Source organism: Hermetia illucens, chromosome 1 (assembly GCF_905115235.1).
Source record: "Hermetia illucens chromosome 1, iHerIll2.2.curated.20191125, whole genome shotgun sequence".
NCBI lineage: Eukaryota > Metazoa > Arthropoda > Insecta > Diptera > Stratiomyidae > Hermetia > Hermetia illucens.
In genome coordinates, this window is record NC_051849.1 from 11,662,228 (window position 1) to 11,685,767 (window position 23,540).

General features: G+C 40.8%; 1 protein-coding gene across 1 annotated transcript in view; it reads right to left on the reverse strand.

Annotated features, from left to right (window-relative positions):
- Positions 1-20,923, reverse strand: part of LOC119646519 (integrin alpha-PS3) — a 53,022-nt gene extending 32,099 nt beyond the window's left edge. Inside the window, exon 1 of the mRNA XM_038046979.1 lies at positions 20,461-20,923. Coding sequence (XP_037902907.1) covers positions 20,461-20,648 — 188 coding nt within the window. The 5' untranslated portion in view covers positions 20,649-20,923. The remainder of the gene's footprint in view (positions 1-20,460) is intronic.
- Between the last annotated feature and the right edge of the window lie 2,617 nt (positions 20,924-23,540).

The window sequence follows — 23,540 nt, forward strand, 5'->3', positions numbered from 1 at the left end:
GTAGGGTCACCTGTGTTGCTTTAATGTTATTAAAAATATGTTTAATATGACGCTAGATCTGATAATGATGTAAAATTAATAAATAATATAGATTAAAACCTGCAAAAGTGTTGAGAAATCATTGTAATTTAGAAAAGGACGACTTGTGGTTTCATTAGAGGCAATTCATCAGGCGCTGCCCTGGGAGCCGACCAAAGTGGTTCCTAAATGCTGACTGTTACCTGATATGCATACATGTATTACGAAATGAGTACGAATTATAAATGATATATTATAGAATTCACTACTTGCAGACCTAAGACAATGACTTGCCTTTGCCATGAAAAAAAATTGGTTGCTTAGCCCAATAAATTGGGAGCTGTTCGCACACAGGACCCCCCCAAATTTTTGAACAGAAAATCAAATTTTAAAATTTAAGTTTTTAGACGTTACACAATTCTGATCTGATAACTTTGTTTTCAAAAAAGTCAGAGCTACAAGTTCGTGTTGTAATGTTTCATACGAAATAAAAATAATTTAAACAATCAAGTAAGAGAATGAGAGATGATATATGGCCTTCAGATGTTACCACTGCTTGTGCAGGCTCCGTATTGTCCTATCAACGTCAGGAATCACAACTAATGGTCGATTCACCAAAAATTTTCCTAACGTCAATGCCTGAACATAAACAGAATTATTCGAAAATGAAACTAGAGGTCTCAGCCTGGCACAATCACAGATTTTTTGAATGCTGCAATTATATTCTTCCGCCGAATATGCACTTCACGTATTTTGCAGCTGAGTTGACTGTAGCCTTTGAGAGCCCTTTGAAATGTGCCGTGGCCATACATATGAACCTCCAGGTTATACCGTCCTTCCCGAATATAGCTGCGAACTTCTTCGTTGCCACTCCTACCGCCTGCTGGAACTCTTTGCCAAATTGTTAATTGCTCTCTGAAAATTGGTACTGTGATCACCATCACACTCTGAGTACAACCTCTCCACACAATGACACTCCTAAATGCTACCGGGAAAGCTTTAAATTTACCGCCTTAATTACCTTGTATAAGAAAACGCGAACATAACCTTCTAGAATAGTGGATGTTCGGAAATAACCGGGGGATAATGGTGAAGTGAACGCTAGAAATTTTCCCCGTCAGTTGTTGAGTGCGCCTGTGCCGTCAACAATAAAGATCTTCTGATCAGAATAATTCTATAATATCTTCCAGTAACTTGATAAACTCAGTCATCTGCAGTAGTTGGAGTACCCCAAGTTGACTTTGTTCATATTCTTCAAGAGAATCTGTACTGACAAATCATGATTGGATGTGATGGAGCTGACGACCTGTACGATAGGATTAATTTGCCTAATTGCGAAGAGTTATGTCCTTTGACCGGACGAGGTCCAAATTACAAAAATATGCATTAAGCATTTCTAACTAGGCCACATTGTCGCTGATATCAGTACCCAGTTTCGATGAGTACTTTTTCAAACAATTCAAAATTAGTATTGAGCCGCATCAGAATTACACTGCTATGCTTAGCTGCATACTGGAAATCGCACTTTTATGAGCTTTAAGAGAATCATGACGTCTCCTACTACCAACCTCGGAACGGTGGACTTCCTTTTTAAAGGATTTACACGTATACGAGTCCCCGTAGCAGGGAGACATACCTTTCTGTAACTATATATTTTCCTGTTGTAGTTGAAAGTATCACACCATGATTCCGAAGCATCACAAAAACTATGAAGTTCACATCGGAACTTCTTTCAACAATGGAATCACTGATATATACGAGTAGATTCTTGCTTTGGAACATCAACTTCATACCATCTCCTCTGTTCCAAAACATTTTCTGAAAGAGAGTCATCATGGCCAATTTTTGATTGCTAAATCTTTTGCATCAGTTGTTATCCGTCAATATGGTCAATGTCTGAAGGTCGTTATTGCGTTCAAGATAGGGTACCTTTATACCAAACCTTTGCTTTCCGCTATTCTATAGGCAATTTCTGCAAATCTTTGGTTTTTTTTGGAAATTCTATCTCCGGAAAGTTTCTGAAATTATAAGTTGAAAAAAGAACTAGGTTTTTTTCCTTATCCTGTAAATATTTTTATTTTTTCCCGCATACAATCGTTGCGGAGACCATGTGCCTTTTTCCTATTTATTAGGTACTAGCACTGAGGAAGGAGACATATGGTCTCCGAAACGATTGTATGCGGGAAAAAATAAAAATATTTACAGGATAAGGAAAAAAACCTAGTTCTTTTTTCAACTTTTATACCAACTGTAAAAAAAACATGGACATTAATTTCAACTTTCTGAAGTTATCGTAGACAGATAACCAATGACTTCCCTTGGAGTATGCAACTATTATCTGTTTATACGCTTATACCTCTGTTAAAAAAATCGATCCTGTGGGTTGACTAAAGTGATTTTCTAAAAGTCCCTTAGAGTCAACGAAGTCTTCAGGGGGGAGAGGCAGAGAGGCTGTCGAAATACATAGAGTGTTTGCATCTTCTACAACACCGCTATAACTGAAAAAAAACAATGTCAAACATTTCGATCGACACAATTGTCATCATCAAGGATGACAACTTATCGATCATGAAATGGCCACTCGGTCGAGCCATTCGTACCTATCCAGGCGACGACGGCAAGGCAAGACTAATCTTCTGAATTTGGCCCAGCATATATTGAAGGATCCTGAATACCACAACGCCTCTATTTGAAAGAGGTTCGATGCAGGGGAGAATGTAGAAAATTACATAATTTAATTTTAAATATACTTTAACAACCATATTCGTATATCTCGGGCGCCCTTTTCACACTCAACATAAAATGGTGCCACTTGCCATATGTAAAGGGGTTCACAGACCACACTTTCTCATCAAATTTTTTGACAATTGGTTCAGTCGTTTCCGAGTAAATCGAGTGTGACAGACAGACGGATTGACAGACATACATTGAATCGATTTTAATAAGATTTTGTTTCACACAAAACCTTAAAAAAAGATGACTAAAGATTTCGTCTAGGGCAGAGGCAACTCATCAGTCGTTGCCTCACCTCTGCCCTAGGAGCAGCGTGACCGAAAGTCGCAACAGGCGAAAAACGCTCCTTTATATAATCGCAAATGACAAGGGTGCAAATTATATCCAATAGTTTGGGACTAAGCTAGGCCAAAGCGGGATTTTTGTTAGGAAGATAAGTAATCCACATCTACTTTATGTTGAATCGGACCAAATGGAGAGAGTAAGTTGCTCTCCGTTTGGTCTGATCCAACATCAAGTATGTGCTCTCCATTTGCTCCGGTCCACCATAAAGTAGATGTGAACTTAGGATCCCTCATTTCCCAAACAAAAAAAAAACTAACATTTATGACTGCGGCCGGGATTAATACAATGCCACAAAGCGAAGATTTTAAAGCCGACACCAAACGTTGCTCGGCCATTGCACCATCACATAAAACTTCAAAATTGGGCTTCCGATATGGCCTCAACATTGTTTTTTAGTGAACCCATGATATATGAAATGAAAACTTTCCATTTGAAAGACACAAAAAACTACACCCCGCTCTCAAGGCAGATTGAATTTATTACTCGCTTAGGATAATTTCCAAGTTCTCATACTTCACGTTTCATGAGAATAAATTCAACGATTTCTAATTTGTTTTACACAAAACTTGAGAATAAAGGAACTCACTTTTCACAAACAATTCCTAAACAACACAGGAAGTATCTCACCTGGCGATTTTCCAACGAAAAGATAAGACTTTTCGCGATATATCTTTTATTTCAAGTAAAATTTCCGATAGTAGATACTTTTTTATCTTTTTAAGGTTTTGTGTAAAACAAAACCTTATTAAAATCGATTCAAAGTCTCTCTGTCTGTCACACGCATTTTTCTCCAAAACAGCTAAACCGATCCGAACGAAATTTGGTAGAGACAGATGGGAACTATGAAATCCCAAGCATACAGCGAGTGGCATAAATTTATGTGGAGCTTAAACGGGGGGCTTCCCCATATATGCAAAGGGGGGATTCAAAAATTTTTTTCACCGGATATAGTCGTGTAGGGTATCAAATGAAAGGTCGCGATTAGTACTTTGCGAAACTGATATTAGTTTTGGCGTGAATTGCAAAGCGCGTGAGTAAGTAGTCAAAATATACGCACTTAAAGTGAGACAGGACTCATTTTCGGAAACTACTCAACCCAAAAATCCGAAAAAAATCAGGGTGGTGCGCTTAGATGAAGTCTAGGCCTCAAAACATATCTCATTCCGATATCTGCTCAAATAAACTTACTAATAGTATATTACTACTTTTTAGAAATTTACTGAAAAACCCCCTTAAATTCATCCTAGGACTTCCGAATTACCAGCATAGAGGACAATATTTCGTGGAAATCTGGCAATTAACGCCAAAGTTATAGTAGTTCAAACTTAGCAATTTCGCGCGAATTTACCGCTTTTGACATTCGCGTGAAATATTAAAGTCGCATTTATGAAGAATCTGCAGCCCTTTTTAAGGTTTTGTGTAATACACTTAGGTGTAATTTAATCTTCGAGAGATGTCCCATTCCAGTATCTGCCCAAATAAATTTACTAATAGTATATTATCAACTATTAGAAATTGACTAAAAACTCCCCTTAAGTTTATCCTAGGTGTACTAAATTTTGCACCGACATGCATATTTTGTGTAAACACAAAACCTTATTCAAATCGGTCTGTCCGTCACACGCATTTTTTTCGGAGACGGTTATAGCGATTGACACCAAATTTGGTAGAAAGGTGGGAACTGTGAACGCTCACGCATATAGTCCTTTTACGGGGAATTTAAGGGGGGTCCCCATACATGCAAAAGCGGGGTGTAAATTTTTTTTTCATCAAATATAGTCATGTGGGGTATCAAATTAAAGGTCTCGGTTAGTACTTTTCGAAGCCGGTCTTAGTTTTGACTTTTGTTGAAAAGGTGGGGAGTACAGGGGGTTGAAAGTGGTAATCTTTTTCACGAACCCCCATTCTCAAAAACTACCAAACTGAAAAATCTGAAAAAAATCAGGGGGCTGCCACTATATGGTGCCTAGGCTTTGAAATACCCTCCATACCGATATCTATTCAAATAAAGTTAATAATAGTACATTACTATAATTTTTAGTAATTGACATAATATTAAATTCAGAGTGTGAAGCGTATGAGGTTGACTATTATCAATACATCAAATGATTTATTTAAATCGCTTTCTAGAAAATAGAGAACAGTGGAATTTTTAGCTATGTGACACGGAGCTGTCAAGCACTCGTCGCTCCTCACATCTTTTTCTTTTTCTTCAGCCTTCAATTCACAACCGGGGTCGGCTCGGTTTCGTCATTTTATTTTATCAAATGCCTGATCAGAATGTAATCGCGAGACCTATAAATCCCCATCCAGTGTATCAAGCCACCATTGTTTTGGCCGGCTTTTTGGTTGCTTACCATTGACTTCGATGTTCTGACCAATACTGGTTATTGGATTCTCGTTAGCGTGAATTACGTGACCACACCATCGAAAGCGCCTCTCTTGCAGTTTTTCCACGATCGAAGCAAACCCATATTGGTCGCGGATATTCTCATTTCAGACGTAATCAACACATGTCACGCCACCAGTGCAATGCAACATCTTCGTCCCCATTACGGTGAGACGCGGTTCATTGTCTTTTATAGTCGGCCAACACGCAGAACCATAGAGAGCGACAAGACGGACGACATTGCGGTAAAATTTAGATTTAAGACGTTCGCTGATCCGTTGATCACAAAGAACACCAGTTGTGAAATGCCACTTCATCCAGGTTGCGTTAATGCGTGAAACAATTTCATTACGCAGTTCTCTATTGGCTGATAGCATTGATAGACCAGTAGCTTACTCCAAACTACAATTTTATTTTATTATGTATTGTTCGAGAAACGCTTTAAAAACAATATTCGAAAAACGCGTTCTTTGAAAATACTGGGACCGGACTTCTATCGATATTCAACCAAATTCACGGTTGGGTGAGAACGAGTTGATATCAAAACAAAGCACAAAGATTAATTTTGATTAGTTGGTTTTACTGCCCGCACAAAGCAGGATGAGAAGAAAAAAGAAGATGAGAACGAAAATGAAAACGAGACGAACAGTAAACAGCGAATTGCGCGTGAAAGAAAATGATAAACGTCAAGCGGAGATGTAGAAAGAGAACCGCTGTAAATTTACACAAACAGTCAGCGCTGACGCAGAGATGAGATGAGATGAGAAGCGGGAGATTTGAACATGTATATATATATTTTTCGGGAGCAACTTACTCCCTTCATCAGTACAAATTATTAACCTAATTATCTATTAATTACCGCGGCAAGTCTTATTAATTTTGAGGGGCAATTACCGGAATCTGTATTTAATAACCGCGTCGCTTCTTCTCTCAGAATTTCTAGACTTTCCCAAGGGTCCAAGGTTGTCGTTCGGTTTATATGCCTCAAGAGCTCAAGGTTATCGCGTTGAATGATATGGGCTTCTTCGACTATGTGCGCTGCCACGACGATTTTTGTTTCCGAACACAATTTACCGCTTCCCTAATGTGCTCATCAAACCTCGTCGTCATCAGGCGTTTCGTTTGTCCTATGTATATTTTATTGCAGTCGCTGCACGTTATTCGGTAAATCCCACTTTTTTCGTTCGCTCCCAAAGGATCCTTAACGCTTCCCAGTAAACTCCGCAAGGTGGATGATCGACTCGAACCTACGATTTCCAGTTGGTACTTTTTTGCCCAATTCCTGATGTTGTTGAATAGGTAGGAGTATGGGATACTTATTCGTCTGGTGGTTGCCTCGACGTACAACATAGCCAAGTGGTTGATTAATGAGTGCCAGAACCTGGGGACGACGAATAGTAAGTACTCAGTTGCTAACTCCCATGAATTAATAGAGAAGCTGCAACGCATTGAGAGGATGGGTGATGACGAGTTGATGGTGTCGTTTGATGTAAAGGCATTGTGTCCCAACACACTAGTAAAAGAGTCAATTTTCGAACTCGAGAGATGGCTGAACCAGTTTGGATCTGGCCCGGAATGAAGAAGAAAAGTTCGTATCTATGCTAACCTTGCCAGGCTCTATTTTACATTTCGGGACAGATTCTACAAAACTACTTCGAGAGTAGCGATGGGGAACCCCCTCTCGCCATTACTCACTGAAAGGTTCATGTCATCAATCGAAGAAGAAATTGAATCGAGGGGAATAATGCCTAAAGTTTGGTTTAGGTATGTAGACGACATATTTGCGATCGTTAGAAGGGACGACATAGACATGGTCATCTCCTCTATAAACAAGATTCATAATAAAATCGAGTTTACACTAGAGGTAGAAAAGGATGGTGTTTTACCTTTCCTGGATCTAAATGTCGTCAACTCTAACGGAAAGCTTAAGTTCGAGATATACCGTAGGCCTACAGCAACACAGAGAACGATACCGGTAACTTCACGTTTGTGATAGTAAGGTACCGATAAAGGTTGAAGGAGGAACGTTAATTACAGCACTCTAGCCGCTAGCACCCATTGTATTATACTATTCTATTTAGAAAATCGCGAACATCTATGACTGCGGCCGGGATTGAAAGCCTAACCACAAGGCCACGATCACAAGTCTGGTGCCACAACTTTCTCGGGCATTGCACCGTCACATAAAACCTTAAAATCAGGCTCCTGATATGGCTTAAACATTGTTTCTCAGGGGACTCATGATATATGAAATTAAAACGTATTTGAATCCTAAACAAGTCAGGAAACCGGAAGCTAGACGCTTCAGGTATGAAAGGTCTTGTGTATTTCTTTCATAAAGAGATTTGAGTGTCCATTTGTCCCGTTAGTACGTAGCACGTAATATATGCATATATTATGTGAAAATATCCACTCTCAAGTGATATTGACATTCAAAGTCTTGAATTTGCACAAAAGCGACATCATCATCATCATCCGGTATCCGGTCTAGGCCTGCCTTAATAAGGAACTGCAGATATTCCGGTTTTGCGCCGAAGTCCACCAATTCGATATCCCTATAAGCTGTCTGGGGTCCTGACCTACGCCATCGCTCGCGACAGCTTTGACCTACGATAACTTTGTTAGTAATATTGCGATTTTCACCAAATTTGGTAGGATCATGCTCTATGCTGAAGCCTACATTGCTTTCGTGATTTTAGGATGAACTTAATGGGGGTTTCCCTGCCAATTATCGGTATGAAGGGTATTTCGGAGCTTAGGCATCATACAGTGGCAGATTTTTCGGTTGGGTAGTTTCTGGGTCGGTTAAAGAAATGATCACTTTCAACCCCCCGCACTCCCCAGCTTTCCAAAAATTATAGTAAGTGTTTGCACAAAACCTTAAAAACTACACTCTGCTCTCGAAACAAATTGCATTCATTACCCACTTAGGATAATTTCTTAGTTCTCATATTTCAAATTTTAAGTAAAATTTCCGGGAGTAGATACTTTTTTATCTTTTTCCTTATTTGTAAGATTTTGACTCACTCTCGCTATTCAGATTTTTCTACAAGGTAACGTGGACTTTCCTATATCATCCTCAATTTTCTTGCTTTTGATTACGTGACTCTTTTTTGGAGCCATAAGGAACAACATTCAATTTACCATTAACATCATCATAACTCATCAGTACATAAAGGTTTCGTCCATTTTTGTTTCGCTAGCTTGCCTTTTGCTAGTGCAATACAAAGGTCATACAATACGAGTTAATATGCTCTTTAATACCACATGAAAGCTGTATTTATTCCTACAACATTTCCTTGACTATAAATATTGAAATGCTTGGAAATTTTGAAAGAAACGAACACAACAAAGAAATATCTTCCAAGAATCTTATTTTTCGTATTCAGATTTTCATGGACTGAAAAAAAAATCTTGTAGGAGTGATTTCTATATTTATTTATGAAGAGGAAAGTCTGCTTCTAATGTTTCTAACAGACCAAGTACTGGACTCAATGGACAGTGATGGATCTGTTTCATACCTACTCCATTATTTCCAAATGTATCTTCATTATAGATACAATGCTGGAAGTAAATATTTGGCTTTGTGGACGTTCTGTAGTCATTTTACTAAACTAATTTAGTTTGACTAACTCAAATGACCATTGGTTGGTTAATATCTTTCGGAAATGTATCGTTTATTTCTTCCTGGAGGAAATTAGGGGCTGAGGTCATCATATTATAGATAACAAATTTTTGCCTTGTAGTTATAATCCCACTCCAGGACGCTCCCTTCACTTCCATTTCGAGGGTGATCTGTCCCGTCAGTTACCTTGACATTACCCTCACAACATCCAATGAGTGAATAATTCACTTCGTCACTATCACTACACGCCCAACAATACAATGTCTGAGCTCATTGCCTTCAGGCTACAATTTCTAATTGCTTTCGAAAGAACATTTCCGCTGAGGCTTAAGTGATAATAACTGTATGCGTACTAGCCTAAGTGGCACTACTTCACTTTCACTCCTCCGCGAAATTGAGTAGGCTATGGGACGCGGCGTCGCAGAATGACGCCGTCATTCTGTAATGACGCCATGGCCGCTATCACATGCATTAAACATAGTTGAATTTTCCTGGTCGTTGCCTTGTCCCACGACCATGCTTAGGTGGAAAGTACTTAAAAATAAATTACAGAATACGATATTGTCGTTTTCTTATCACAAAGTCAAGAGATTTTCGGATTGTTGGACGGCGAGCTTGGCTGACTGGCTGACTGATGGTTCTATTTTGGTCCCAATCCCAGTGGACTCACTTTCGCCTAAATGGTCAAAATTGTGCTAACCGCACGCCAGAGTTCACATTTTTTATGAGCTCTAATTCACGACGAGTCAATTACAGATGACTATGTCAGCCTCATTCACGCCGAATTAAGATTGATGCCATTTGCATATTGCCTCCATACGTGGGTTTCGGGAATTAGAATCTATGAATTTTGAATCCCGTTCTAAGGTCACAATCTTCTGAGATTTGCGAAGACATAGAAAGAAAAGTGAGCCCAGAAGAGGAGCTCAATTCCATTTTATGCAAGTTAACCTCTTCGAAAGATATGCCCTTTCAAAGAGTTATGACTACATTCAACGAACACCATTTTATCTTCACAGCCCCTTGTGAATCAGATAATTCAATTTGTCCGAGACAGTCGTAATTATCATATAAATTGCTATCAAAGAATTCATGGGTTAAATGACTGACTTATTGGCTGACCGACTGACTGACTAATCTTGAGATGGTACAACTTTTTCTCTAAATTCGTCATCGGCACGAGGGATTGGTCAGCGACAGTAAAATAAAGGTGGAACGTGGTGATGCTTCGTGAGAAACCCACATGATTCATACAGATTCAACTAATGACTTATCCACACAATACTCGTATAATAACCGTTTGTATGTTACTTGCAAATCTACAAAAAGCTACTTTAAGCTTCGCATTTTATCTTATTTCTATACGTGTCTGTTATGTCTTAGCTCCAACCAGTTTGTTTGAATGTAAATATTGATTGTAGATTTTGTATCCGCAAAGATGAATAAGAAAGATACTAAGCGTTATGTAAGAGACTTGGAAGACAGTAGTTTCCTTGATGGTTGGCATAAAATATACTTTTATATTTAGGTATGAGAACACACTCTGAAAAATATAATTTCATTTTAGCATGTGGGGAAGTGACTAAATTCGGTATCAAAGTTGATACTAGATTTTTCATAATTCTTTAAAAGAATAAGAACTTTACGAAAGTGTGACTCATACCATAATAAGGCTTATTAAATCTCCAAAAATTTGCCATTCAAGCCGAAAAGTTTGAATAACTTAAATATAATTCGAGATTGCAGTTGCTTTTCAAGAAAGGATGATTCTTACGTGGACTGAGATCCATTGATCCATTGATGTTTTCAGTGCGGTTTGGTCATGTTCCTCTATCAAAATTCTTTCCTAAAATGCGAATATCATTTGCTTTAGAAAACAGAAAACCTCTGGAGGCATATCACCTACATCTGAAACTGACCTGTTTATACCTCGATGAGGTCCCATTTTCCCCCCACCAAAGGGAAAACGACGGCGCCTTGGTTGAGGGCGTAGAGCATCAGCCTTCCAATCTCGCTGCTCGGGTTTCGAATCGCTTATCACTTGCACAGCGTTAAGTGTGATGATAGTGAAACTAAAGCACAATCTGACTGTGTGGGTACCCTATACTCCACCAAGGAGTGAACAGGAAGCACTAAAGTGAAAATGGCGGAAACATGCGAAAATGAAAGGAAGGAAACTCCCCAGAAGTCGCCGAGAGGAGATACCGGGACCCTATGTCTACCAAACTTATAATTAGTTAGTTTAGTTTAGTTAACTGGGGGGAGCCGCAGCTCCGAGCACTCAGGCCACTGTTAGGCCCATTGTACTATCCCCGTAAGGTGCCTATTCAATGGCTTCCCGCTTCGCAGGCTTTAGCGAATCTTAGAACATTCTCCAGAAGCAGAGAGTGTGCAGATTCTTCAATGAAGAAAACCTTGCCAAGATGTCTTCGTCTAAGATCTGAGGATGCCGGGCAGCTGCATAAAAAGTGCAGGGCCGTCTCCTCCTCCTCCTCACATTGGCGGCACACAGCCGAATCCACTATCCCAATCTTTTCCATATGGTAGTTTAGTGTCCCGTCAAAAGCCCTACTAGGGTTTTCATGTTCCACTTCCCGTGTCGGATTCCAAGAGCTCGTTCTGGCCCCCCAATGTGGATCCAGACCCTCGGCGAGCCAGTCTGTCAGCCTCCTCATTACCGGCGATGTTAGAGTGCCCCGGCACCCACATCAGGAATGTTTCGTTCAGTCGGCCAAGTTTCAGCAGAACCTGATGACAACTCCACACCAACTGGCTTGATATGTTGTTGCCATTTAGTGCTGATAATGCCGCCCGACTGTCGGAACAGATTCGAATGGTGGGACCCCTCCATTTCTGTCGCAGACATTCTTCTGCTGCCAATGAAATGGCATATATCTCCGCCTGGAATATGGTCGTCATTTTTCCGAGGGGTCGGGCCAGTTTTATAATGGGATTCTCCGAGAACACCCCTGCGCCCGATCCATCCTCCATGACTGACCCGTCGGTGAAGATTATTAGGTCTGTAATCTGAAAATACTCATGGCTACTTCTCGACCATCCTTCTCTTTCGGTGATTACGACAGTGTATGTCTTTTCAAAGACGAATCTGGAAACCATATGATCAGTCGGCATCAGGGCTACCGGATGTTTTTCAAGGAATTTCCATATAGACGCATGCCCGTTGGATTGGCCGCCTTTCCACGCCCCAATGGTATCGAGCCTATATGCGTCGTTGGCTGCTTTCCGTTTCACCTCCAAGTGGATGGGGGGTAAATTTAGGATAGCTTCAAGTGCCGCAGTCATTGCTTCAGTAATACTTAGGCAACCAAGTCTCTGAATCTGCAGCTTCCTGCTGTTAGCAAAGTTCAGTCTTGGCCACCAGACGATGCATGCATACATCAAAATGGGTTTTATTATGGATGTATACATCAAGTATATCCGTTTAAGTGAAAGTCCCCAGGTCTTACCTATCGTATTCCTACACCACCAGAGCAATCTGCAGGATTTCTGATATTGTTCCTGGATATGATGCTTTCACGTTAACTTGGAGTCGAAATGTACTCCTAAGTATTTGGCTGTTTGTGCCAGCTGGATTTCCGCCCCTGCTGAGGTGGCTAGCGTATAGCTGCCCCACCTGACGTTCCTAGTGAACATAACTAGTCCAGTCTTCCTAGCGTTCACCGTGAGTCCATTGCGGAGACACCAGCTGTGGATTAAAATGGATTAAATTTATAATTACGTAGTAAACCAATCCTATCAGTTCTTCACAGAGTAATATTTAAAACTTCTAAACAATGGACTGATTTTTGCCGCCCAAGATCGACCAATGCACGGGAATCAATGCACCCTCTCCGACAAGACCAACTACTGCAGAACAAAAAGAACGTATCAGTTCAGCAACAGCGAGCGCCGGCCAGCAGGAACACCATTAAAGAGAAGAAAATAATCGAGGAACTCAGAGAGAATCCCGCTTATTAAATCAAAGCAGATAAAGAGAACATCCTTGCAAGATTGGACAAAGAGGACTACGAAAATCGCATGAAGGCTAAGCTGGAAAATGGACGGTATATAAGGTTTAGGACCTATCCTTTACTATACCGCAACTCGTAAAACAGGTGTACAGCGTTATTAAAGAATGTCAACCACTTTTGAGAACCAATAGGCAGACAAGGAGATGCGGGAAATCATTTCCACGGCAACGTCTCCCATCCTTCAGATAGCCAAATAAAATAAAATTGTTTGAGACTAAATCGGTCAAGAATTCAAGTGAGTTCTCCAAGACTCTTCAATTGATTGGGGAAAACAAAGGAAACGAAATCTTAGTGTCTTTCGAAGTCAAATTCACTTATAACTATTTCACAATATCAAGGAATGCTGAAAGAGCTTGAATAATGAGGGGGGTAGGATAGGAAAGGTGGAGGTGGTTATTCAAATTACAGCAGACGTACCTTCCTAGAATTTTAAGCTCCCTCACCATATCTGAGTGTAATTATGCGTGATTATTACCCCTCCTCATAGTCTAAACAAATCGGGAAACCGGAAGCTGGATGCTTCAGGTATGAAAGGTTTTGTGTATTTCTGATATAAAGGCATTTGAATGTGTATGCACGTAATATATACATATATTACGTGAGAGTATCGACTTTCGGGTGATATTGACATTCATAGTCTTGAATTTGTAAGAAGCAACAACTTGGACCTGTTATAATTTTGTGATGCGAGGATGAACTATTATTAACTTAATTTGAAAAGATATCGGTATGGAGGGTATTTCGGAGCCTTGGCAAAATATAGTGGCAGCCTCTTGGTTTTTTTCAAATTTTTCAGTTGGGTAGTTTGTGAGAATGGGCCGTTAAAGAAATGATCACTTTCGACCCCCTGCACTCCCCACCTTCCCAAAAAATGTCAAAACTAGGATCAGCTTCTGAAAGTATTAACGGAGACCTTTCATTTGATACCCCATATGAATATATTTGGTGAGAAAAATGTACACCCCTTTTGCATATGGGGACCTCGCTTAAATTCAGCATAAAAGGATGTAACTCACAGTATGCGTGAGTGTTCACAGTTCCCACCTTTCCACCACCTTTTCACCACCCCACCACTGCTAAAACCGTCTCCGAGAAAAATACGTGTGACGGACAGACAGACAGACAGTAAACCGATTTTAATAAGGTTTTGTTTTACACAAAACCTTAAAAAGAGTCTGATCAAACCGTTTTTAATGAGGATTGGTCCCAAAATGAGACGCTGATGGACTTTCGATTAGATAGTAGAAAAAATTCATGAGCATTATGCTATTTGTTTCATTTTAGAGTGAAATGTAAGATAATAGTTCAACCGTATTGATGCAAGAAGGAAGGGTTGTAGTACGCCAGCTAGCCAGAATTTGAAAAATATTGGTTAGTACATTTTGAAAAACACTGACAGATTTAAATGATAAGAAAATCTTATATTAAACGAGATACAATTTGTTAAAAAAATTAATTAAAATTAAAGGGGATCGTTTGATCGGCCCATTCATATCCCACGTAGTTTGGTCATGTATGGATGGTAAAAGGGCTACACGTCTTTTATGTCGTCGCTATTACAGGACAAATAATAAATGAGTGTGCCAATTAAGATTCAAAGGAAAACTCAAGATCTACTTCATCCAGTGTCCAAGAGCACTGTAAGACAGAGACTTTTATTGTCTTAGTAAAGGCTGTCAAATGGACCAGTCGATCTGAGGCGGCAGGCAATATCAACGAAGATGCTAGGAAAGATCGAAACGAACGTCGACAAAACCCCATTCAAGATTGATTGCCAAGTTGATTTTGAAAAATAATCCGGTAGGATTGTGACTAACGCAAGATATTCCATCAGAATGTAGTGAGTGTGAGTTGTCAAAATCTTACAAATGAAGAAAGGCATAAAAGTACTCCGATGGAGAAACTTTACTCTCAGAAAATAAATGCAAAAGAGAGCAAATGTCGATCACGACTGGGCTAAAATTATTTTCACATAAGTTATAATTTTCTTTTTTTGGTCACCCATCGAGGCGGAGTCAACGCACGATCAAAGATCTGTTTGCGAAAGCAAAATCTTGGATGCAGAAATAATAGTTCAATTATATGTCTGGTTTTATCCTACGTTCCTCGTCCGACTTTACCTCAATCCAGCCCTCCTTAGCACTCTTCAATTCCCTTGTCAAAAACATCCTTGAATACTGCTCTGTAGTCTGGTCCCCCTACCGCATCCGTGACGGCCGCGCTCTTGAAGCTGTACAACGCAAATTCACCCGGACCCTCTTTTACAAAAAGAACCTTCCACGGGTTGATTATCCGTCACGACTCCGCACCCTCAATCTCCCCTCCCTACAGCAACGCCGTATTTGCCTTGATATGTGTACTCTTTTCAAACTCTGCAATGGTCTGATGGACTGCTCCGCCAACTCGGATATTATTCTCCGCATCGCCTCGTCTCATGACACACGTAATGCGGACATTATTGATGTGCCCTTCGCCGAGCTCGAGATTTACTTTCACTCTCCGATCCCGAGGTTTTGCCGGTCGTACAATGCCCTACAGCTTGGTTCATTTGACTCTATGTCCCTCTCTAGCTTTAAGCGCAAAATATGTCATTTACTTGCTCCTCCCTCTGAGGACAATATGTAATAAGAAATTTGCTTTCTGTGTATTGTCCTCATTAAATAAATAAATAAATAAAATAAATAAATAAATAAATAAATATATGAAAATCCGATTTACTGAAGTTTGCCGAAAAGCAAACGAAGTTGCCATAGTTGTAGGCAATTCTGGGTGCAACAGAGAGAGGAAAATGGAATCAACAGACTGAACCAGCTACCCCGATTACCGCATATCAATCAAATAAAAAGTGTTCGAACTTCAGTGCAGCTCCAAGCAGCTGAGAACATTTTAAAAATAACAAAGCTACCCATTGTTTGGGTGGAAAGAATATGGCGGACAGTTATTTCAGGGTATGTACAGGAATTAGTCAAAAATTACCAGCGAAAATGCCAGCTATTCACGTTATATTAATACAAGGGAATTCCGATAATTCGTATGGTCAAGGCACTGGCGATTTTGTACAAATCATCGAAATGACCAAATATAGGAAGTACAAAATAATGAAATGGATTCCATTGCACATATGATCAACAAGGCCGCATTATCAAAAACTAAAAAAAGAAAGCATTTATTTATACTTGATCGTGGCTTTTTCAACAACAGATAAAATTTTTAAAACCGTTTTTAAATAGAATGAGTTGCACGATTTATCAACAACGGCAGTGTTTCATAACTTGTGATATGGAACTGATACTATGAGTATATGCAACTTGACAGCCTATATATGTATATATTTTAATTTGTTCAAGGATGTTCAAAGTCCTTCAGATGAACTGATTATGTGGATCGTTGTTGCAATCCGGCTGTCATCCAACAGTGGGAAAACTTTCGTTTTGTGAAAATGGGGGGGCGGGTCAAGTCATCGACCAAATTTCAAAAGGACGTCATAAGACCTGGGCGACTGCGGAAATTTAAAGTTTGATCGATAAGCGGAAGGACTTAAGAACTATGTCAACGGTTCCGAGTGGAGGTAGAACTTTACTCCAAGAAAAACATGAGAAGTGCAGTGTCGCATCCAAAGGAATTCCACCATTGTGTTGGTCGGGGAATCAAAAGTTATATTACGAATCAGTTTGTAGGTGATCACATGCCTTTGGATGGTCCTGTGAGATACGTTAGCAGTAGGCTTCTCATCCACGATTATAAACAGTTCAAGAGGTGGACGGAGCATTTCATCATGATTCTCAACTGTATAACATCCGGTGCAGATCCACCTCTAGTGGATAATATGGCAAGCCACAATTACGTCTCAGTACGGGCTACCTTGTAACACCACCGGCCTTAACAATCTTTCTGCACAACTTTTTAATGAGACCTGAGGGTCCTTCCCAAAGAAAGCGAGGAGGGGATGATCGCTAAGAATCCGAAGAAGAGTACTCATAATGTTCGAGAAACGCTTCAAAAACAATGTTCAAAAAATGCGTTCTTTAAAAATACTGGGACCGGACTTCTTTCGAGATTCAACCAAATTCACGGTTGGGTGAGAACGAGTTGATATCAAAACAAAACACAAAGATTAGTGTTAATTGATTAATTTTATTGCCCGCACAAAGCAGGATGAGAAAAAGAAACGAAAAAACGAAACGAGAACGAGAACGAGAAAACAGTCAACAGCGAATTGCGCGTGAAAGATGATGATAAACGTCAAGCGGAGATCTTGTTAGAGAACCGCTGTAAATTTACACAAACAGTCAGCGCTAACGCAGAGATAAGATGAGATGAGAAGCGGGAGATTTGAACACATTTTGAGGGAGGTAGCTGGACGGGCATTTTTCAAGAGATCCATAAAATTAACTAAAAGAATCACAGCTTCAACAGCCAATTTAAAGATTCAAAGTATCGTCAATCAACAAAATGCTAATTAAGTATGTATTTACATGCAGGGTCGTAGAGCGAAAATCCGGGCCCAGGGTGTAATTGTACATTCTAATTTTATTGAGATCTATCTACACTTGGGTCTTTCCACTCGCTACTCGACGGGCCTGTGTATATGGCATTCATTCAATTATACATAGTTCTTTACATTTTGTAAATATATTTAATTTTTGGGAACAAGAAGCCCACCTGTGGATAAAAGTTGACTATGGAAGAACAGAAGGGAAATAAAGTTACGATGCAGGGCTTTGGAAACCCAGTACCGGCGGTTTTTGGGAGTGGGCAAGCGTCGATAGACAACGAACGCAGTGTCTCAGTAGTGGGAACCTTAGCTACTGTGGCATCTAATGTTACAAGCGTAGGGAGGGACTGGAACTGGCTCCATCGACGGACCCGTTCAGAAGGAGCTCGATTCTTCGCAGATCCCCTCCCACACGGGCATAGGCTCCCGCGATCGGTGCCCCCAGTGGGAAGTGTGAAGCGGGAGTCTTCGATGAAAAATCCTTGGTGCCGAATCACCCGAGCGATGTTTAAGGCAATGATAAGTCTGAAGTTGCATTTACTGCCCTGGGTAAAAAGATAATGGGGCTGTGTGAATTCTTAAAGAAGTGCAGGAGCATTCACAAGAATATGAGGGCCATGATAAGAGACAACCGTTTAGCGTACGGCAAGGCCCAGGACGAAAGAGATGGAAAGCCATCGAATGAAAAGGTGAACCAGCTGACTCAAGTAACGCCTGTTCGAAATACAAAGGGGGAGAAACCGGAGAAGAGGCTGCACAAAAAGCTGAACGACACCCTGAAAAGAAAAAAGGATTCGACTTCCGAAAAGGCGGAGCAAACGAGAACTGCGACTAAAGCTGCCAGCGAAACTGTTGCAGCGGCAACCTTGAGGAAAGGGACCGGACCTCCAAACGCGGATGCGAAAGCCTGGAGCAAAGTGTAACCGCAGTGAAGAAACGATCGGAACAAGATAAGACTGGAGGTGATTATCATTTCCAAACGAGGTGAAGGGTCATATACTAACATTCTCAGGATAGTGAAGGGAGACCCCGAACTCACCAACTTGGGAGACAATGTCAGCCGAATTGGACGGTCACAGAAGGGAGATCTTATGTTGGAGCTCAAAAAAATCCAAGGACGTAACTGCTGAAAAATTCGTGGGCCAAATCGGAAAGTCGTTAGGACAAGAAGCCGACATAACGGCTAGCAGACCCGAGATCACTATAATCTGCACAGATATAAAAGAAATCATCACGAAGGAGGTTCGCGAAGCGTAAGAGAAGCAGTTCAATCTGGTCGGACTACAAGAGTCAGCGATGAAAACGCTAAGGAAAGCCTACGGGGAAACACCAACCGCCATCATCAGCCTACCAGTAGAGACAGCACTCAAACTGTTAGCAACAGGAAGAGTGAGAATAGGCTGGGTTATGTGTCGTCCTAGAGAACAGGTGACATCGTAGCGATGCTTTAGATACCTTGCCTCGGTCACATTGCGAAGGAATGCAGTGTCAGTGAGAACAATACTCACAGCGACCACCATGCAATCTGCATGGAAATCAAGGACGGATCGAGTTGGAAAAAGAATTCTCGCAGAATGCAGGGTGGTATGCTCGGCTGTACGGCAAAAGCTTTTGAGGGGACACGTTTTCTGCTGCGCTCAAACCCGACATATCCCTGAATGGTACGGTTAGAGAAAAAGCCACCCAAATCACCCGATAGGTGACGGAAGCATGCGATGCTACTATGGCCAAAAGGCGTTTGCTCCCCAGTAGGCAACCCAACTACTGGTGAAACAACGAAATCGCAAGCTTGCGGGCAGCATGTTACCAAGCAAGGAGGCTTTGCCAGAGGCTCAGGAAAAAGCCCGGTTGCGACAGTCGAGAGGAAGCACACAGGCAACTGCGTGGCCGCCTAAAAGAGGTCATCCGGAAGAGCAAAAGAACTGCTTCAAACAGCTCTGGAACGGCATTGATGAGGGCCCCAAAAAGTACATTGTTACAGCCGGGGTACCACAAGGATCGATACTTAGTCCCCTGTTGTGGAATATCATGTCTCAGAGGGAACTACGATTGTCGGCTTTGCTGATGACCTAGCTGTGGTTATTATAGCAAAACACCCAGAAGACGAGGAAGTTTACGCGACAGAAACATGGCTAGAAAGACCTGGCCTGACCTTGGCGGACGCAATAATGAAGCAAATCTACCCCGCGAAGTAATACCGTAATGGTGGTCCCGCGGTGCTGGGGTTGGAGAGACCGGGAGTAGTTTTTAGTGGGTGCGAATCCCACACTGGAGCTAGGGAGAACGTGTCTTTCTAAGATTTTCCACCTCCTTGTACGAACAAAAAAAATAATATATTACATTTTTGTGTCGGACGTTGCTATTTCACATTTAAACCAAAATTAATTTTCAAAACATTTCCACTGAAAGGACAGTTTTTTCAGTGTTTGAATATGAACGAACAAATAGGTATGTATAGTAAATGAAAAAATAGGCATTTCCCAGAATATTCATTTCTATGGAAAAGTAGCCATTCGTGGAATATTCCCATCCGTAGATATTTGCCAGAAATTTGAATGAAAAATGAAGATCGGCCGACCTAGAACCAATCTCTTGATAGAGTTATGAAACAGTAGCCAATGGAATTGAATTACTACTACGTACTCTAGTGCTAGACAAAACACTTGCTAATTACGATAGAGTACATAGTATCCGACGTTAATACTACGTCACTCCCTCATTTGCCAATCCAACACAGAATAAACGATCTCTAGGAATTTTACCATAAAAAAAGATGATTGCATTCGTCCTGTGAATATAAAAGATAAAATATCCCAAGACGTACCTTTGTTCCCGCAAATTCAAAGTAAATCCAAAATATGATGATCTCACTTTCGGCTTGTAAACTTTCAAGGAAGGTTCCTTGAAAATCATATTTGGTTTCGGCGAAATGTTAAATCCATTAATTTGGATAAACAAATTAAATGCAACTAATAAAAACAGCTTAAACGAAAACTCCCGGCACTCCTGCATTGTGGTTTCCAATTTGGTTTATCTTTTTCGTTAGAACAACACTAGAGATATTATATTTCGAATTGGGGCCGATACTCGTAAATACATGGACCCTATAAATTAATTTCGCACTATGTTTACACTTCTTGCCGCTATCACGAGAATTCCATAGATAAGAATCTAATTAAGGTTTGCCGCGGTTTCTATTCAAATGAGATTCTTCGGTATTAAAACTTGATAAACTTTAACCGACTTCCACTCTCCCAAGTCATGTCTTTACGGAACAAAGCGTCTTAACAAACTGCGAACCTTGTAGATGGTCAACACAACACGGCATTTAGTATTGTTGCTTGTACGTTTCGTGCAAAAGATATTTTATTATAAGGGGGTGTATTGCTGAAATCGAAAGAAAAGATACTATAGAAACTATCTTATACCATCCAATTTGTTTCTAGTTAAATTATAAAGTAGGAAATTTTTTTTTTGAGATTTGAAAAGCTGAAAATCAATCTATCTATCTGCGTTCATTATTGACCCCATTACAGTATAGCTATAAACGTTATAATTGTTGTATCTCGAGTTTGTTTATTAGCCAATCTTTTCGGTGTAAATATTTGGGACGGAAATAAACACTGACGAAGAAAATAACTGATTTCCAAAATATAGTATTAGTTTAGATAAAATCGTATCGGAAAAAAGGAAGATCTATCTTTTTCTTTTCACTCGAATATTTGCAAGATTTTCGTTTTTAAGGTTTTGTGTGAAATAAAACCTTATTAGAATCGATTCGATGTCTGTCTGTCCGTCTGTCTGTCTGTCTGTTTTTATGGATGGAGGTGGACATCTTAGAAAGACACTGCCGCGCCAGGTTGCAGCTGCGTGTGGGATTCTCACCCACTAAAACCACCCCCACTTTCTCCTTTTTCCTTCCCCGCGGGACCGCCGCAAAGCATTACTTCGCGGGGTGGACTGCGCTTTACGCGACCACGCCTTCCGTTCTTCGCGTCCTCCTTGCGCGCTCCGCTCTTCCAAGTTCCTCTTGTTTTCGTTTGATTGCGGTGTTCACCGCACACCAGTTTCCCTCCGATTTCAACATTTCCCCGACGATGTCCTGCGGGCTTAGGGTGGTTTTCAGGGAGTCTTCCAGACTCCTCCTTTCTGAGAGAAATCGTGGACAGTGGAACACAACATGCTCCGGGTCCTCAGGTGTGCAACCACATTCAGGACACAAGGGAGAATCATCTAGCCTGAATTGGTGCAGGTACTTCCTGTAACCACCATGTCCGGACAGGAATTGCCGCCTTTCAGCATTCTGCATCCTTTTCAAGAGGATTCATTTTCCTTGTCTCGTACAGGCAGCGTGTCTCACTTGCCAGAATGTCTATCGGGATCATTCCCGCAATAACACACGCTGCCTCGGCTGATATTGTTCTGAAGCCGCTGCACACCCTTGGCGCCACTAAGCGGTAAGTCATATTCACTCTCCTACGATTACTCTCACACGCTAATGCTTCCTCCCAAACTGGTGCCGCGTATAGTAGTGTGGAGCGAACCACTCCGGCTACAAGTAATCTGCGACTGTACCTTGGACCTCCAATGTTAGGCATCATCCGCGCTAATGATACGCTGGTATTTGCCGCTTTCTCACAGGCATAGTCCAGATATCCCTTGAAATCTGTCTGTCCGTCTGTCTGTCTGTCTGTCACAGCCGATTTATTCGGAAACAGCTGGACCGATCGTCACGAAAATTGGTAGGAGTATGTGATCTGCCGTTCCCTTTACATGCAGCAACTGACGCCATTTTGTGTTAAGTTTAAGGGGGGGGGGGGGGGGGGGGGGGCTCCCCACACATGTGAAAGGAGGGTGCAAATTTTTTTTCACAGAATGTAGCCATGTTGGGCATCAAATGAAAGGTCTCAAGTAGTACTTTTCGAAACTGGTTCAATATTTGATATTGGGTGAAACATAGGGGAGTGGGGGCTCAATATATGACCCCCAAAAAGTGTAGCAGGTCTCATTCTCAGAACGTATCCAACCGAAAAATCTGAAAAAAATCGCAGTAGTGCATCTCTACGAAATCTTCATCCCAGAAGTACAAAATTTGGCATGCGTATAAAGAAGAAAATAATGCACAATTTGGTGGAGTTTGAAGAAAATCAAACTATTATTAACAAAGTTATAGGGGGTAAAACTTTACAATTTTTTGTGAATTTCGTGCACTCTACAACCTGCATGACGTCATCATCACATATCAATTCGTCAATACCACACGAAGTAAATTCGTATGAATTGGGTGGAAAAGAATTATTTTAGTTTTTTAATCATTTGTATATGAATATCAATTATTCCAACGGGACATGTGTGTATGTAGGTTTATAGTATATGCGTGCTAATGAACTTTGCGGGTAGTGCCTAATTCAGATAGATATAAGAAGTAAATCGGAAATATGGATACAGTTAGATACTAGACAGCTACTTCACTCCCCTTGCCCCTCAAGGGGGGAAATCAGTGCGAGTACACACGATTTCAAATTGTTTTGCCCTTGCCGATCTTACAAAATTACAAAAAGGGAAAATGCATATGTGAATTCAATGTATTAATTTCTCGTTTCCCATAGTGGGTTTTCAGAGGCTTAAGGCGGGTACATTTTTATGGTTTTGTGTGAAACAAAACCTTATTAGAATCGAGTCGATGTCTGTCTATCTGTTCGTCTGTCTTTTTTTTCCGTTGGAAGGTGGAAAGCTTCAAAAGCTACCGCAGGCTCCTGCCACATAGTTATGTGGGACTCTTACCCACTAAAACCACCTCCTTCTCCTTCCATTCTCCCCGTGGGACCCCCATTTGGTATTACGTCACGGGGCTGGATCAGAATTTATTCTGCGCTGGTGTTAATATTCGTGTTTCTCTCGCGT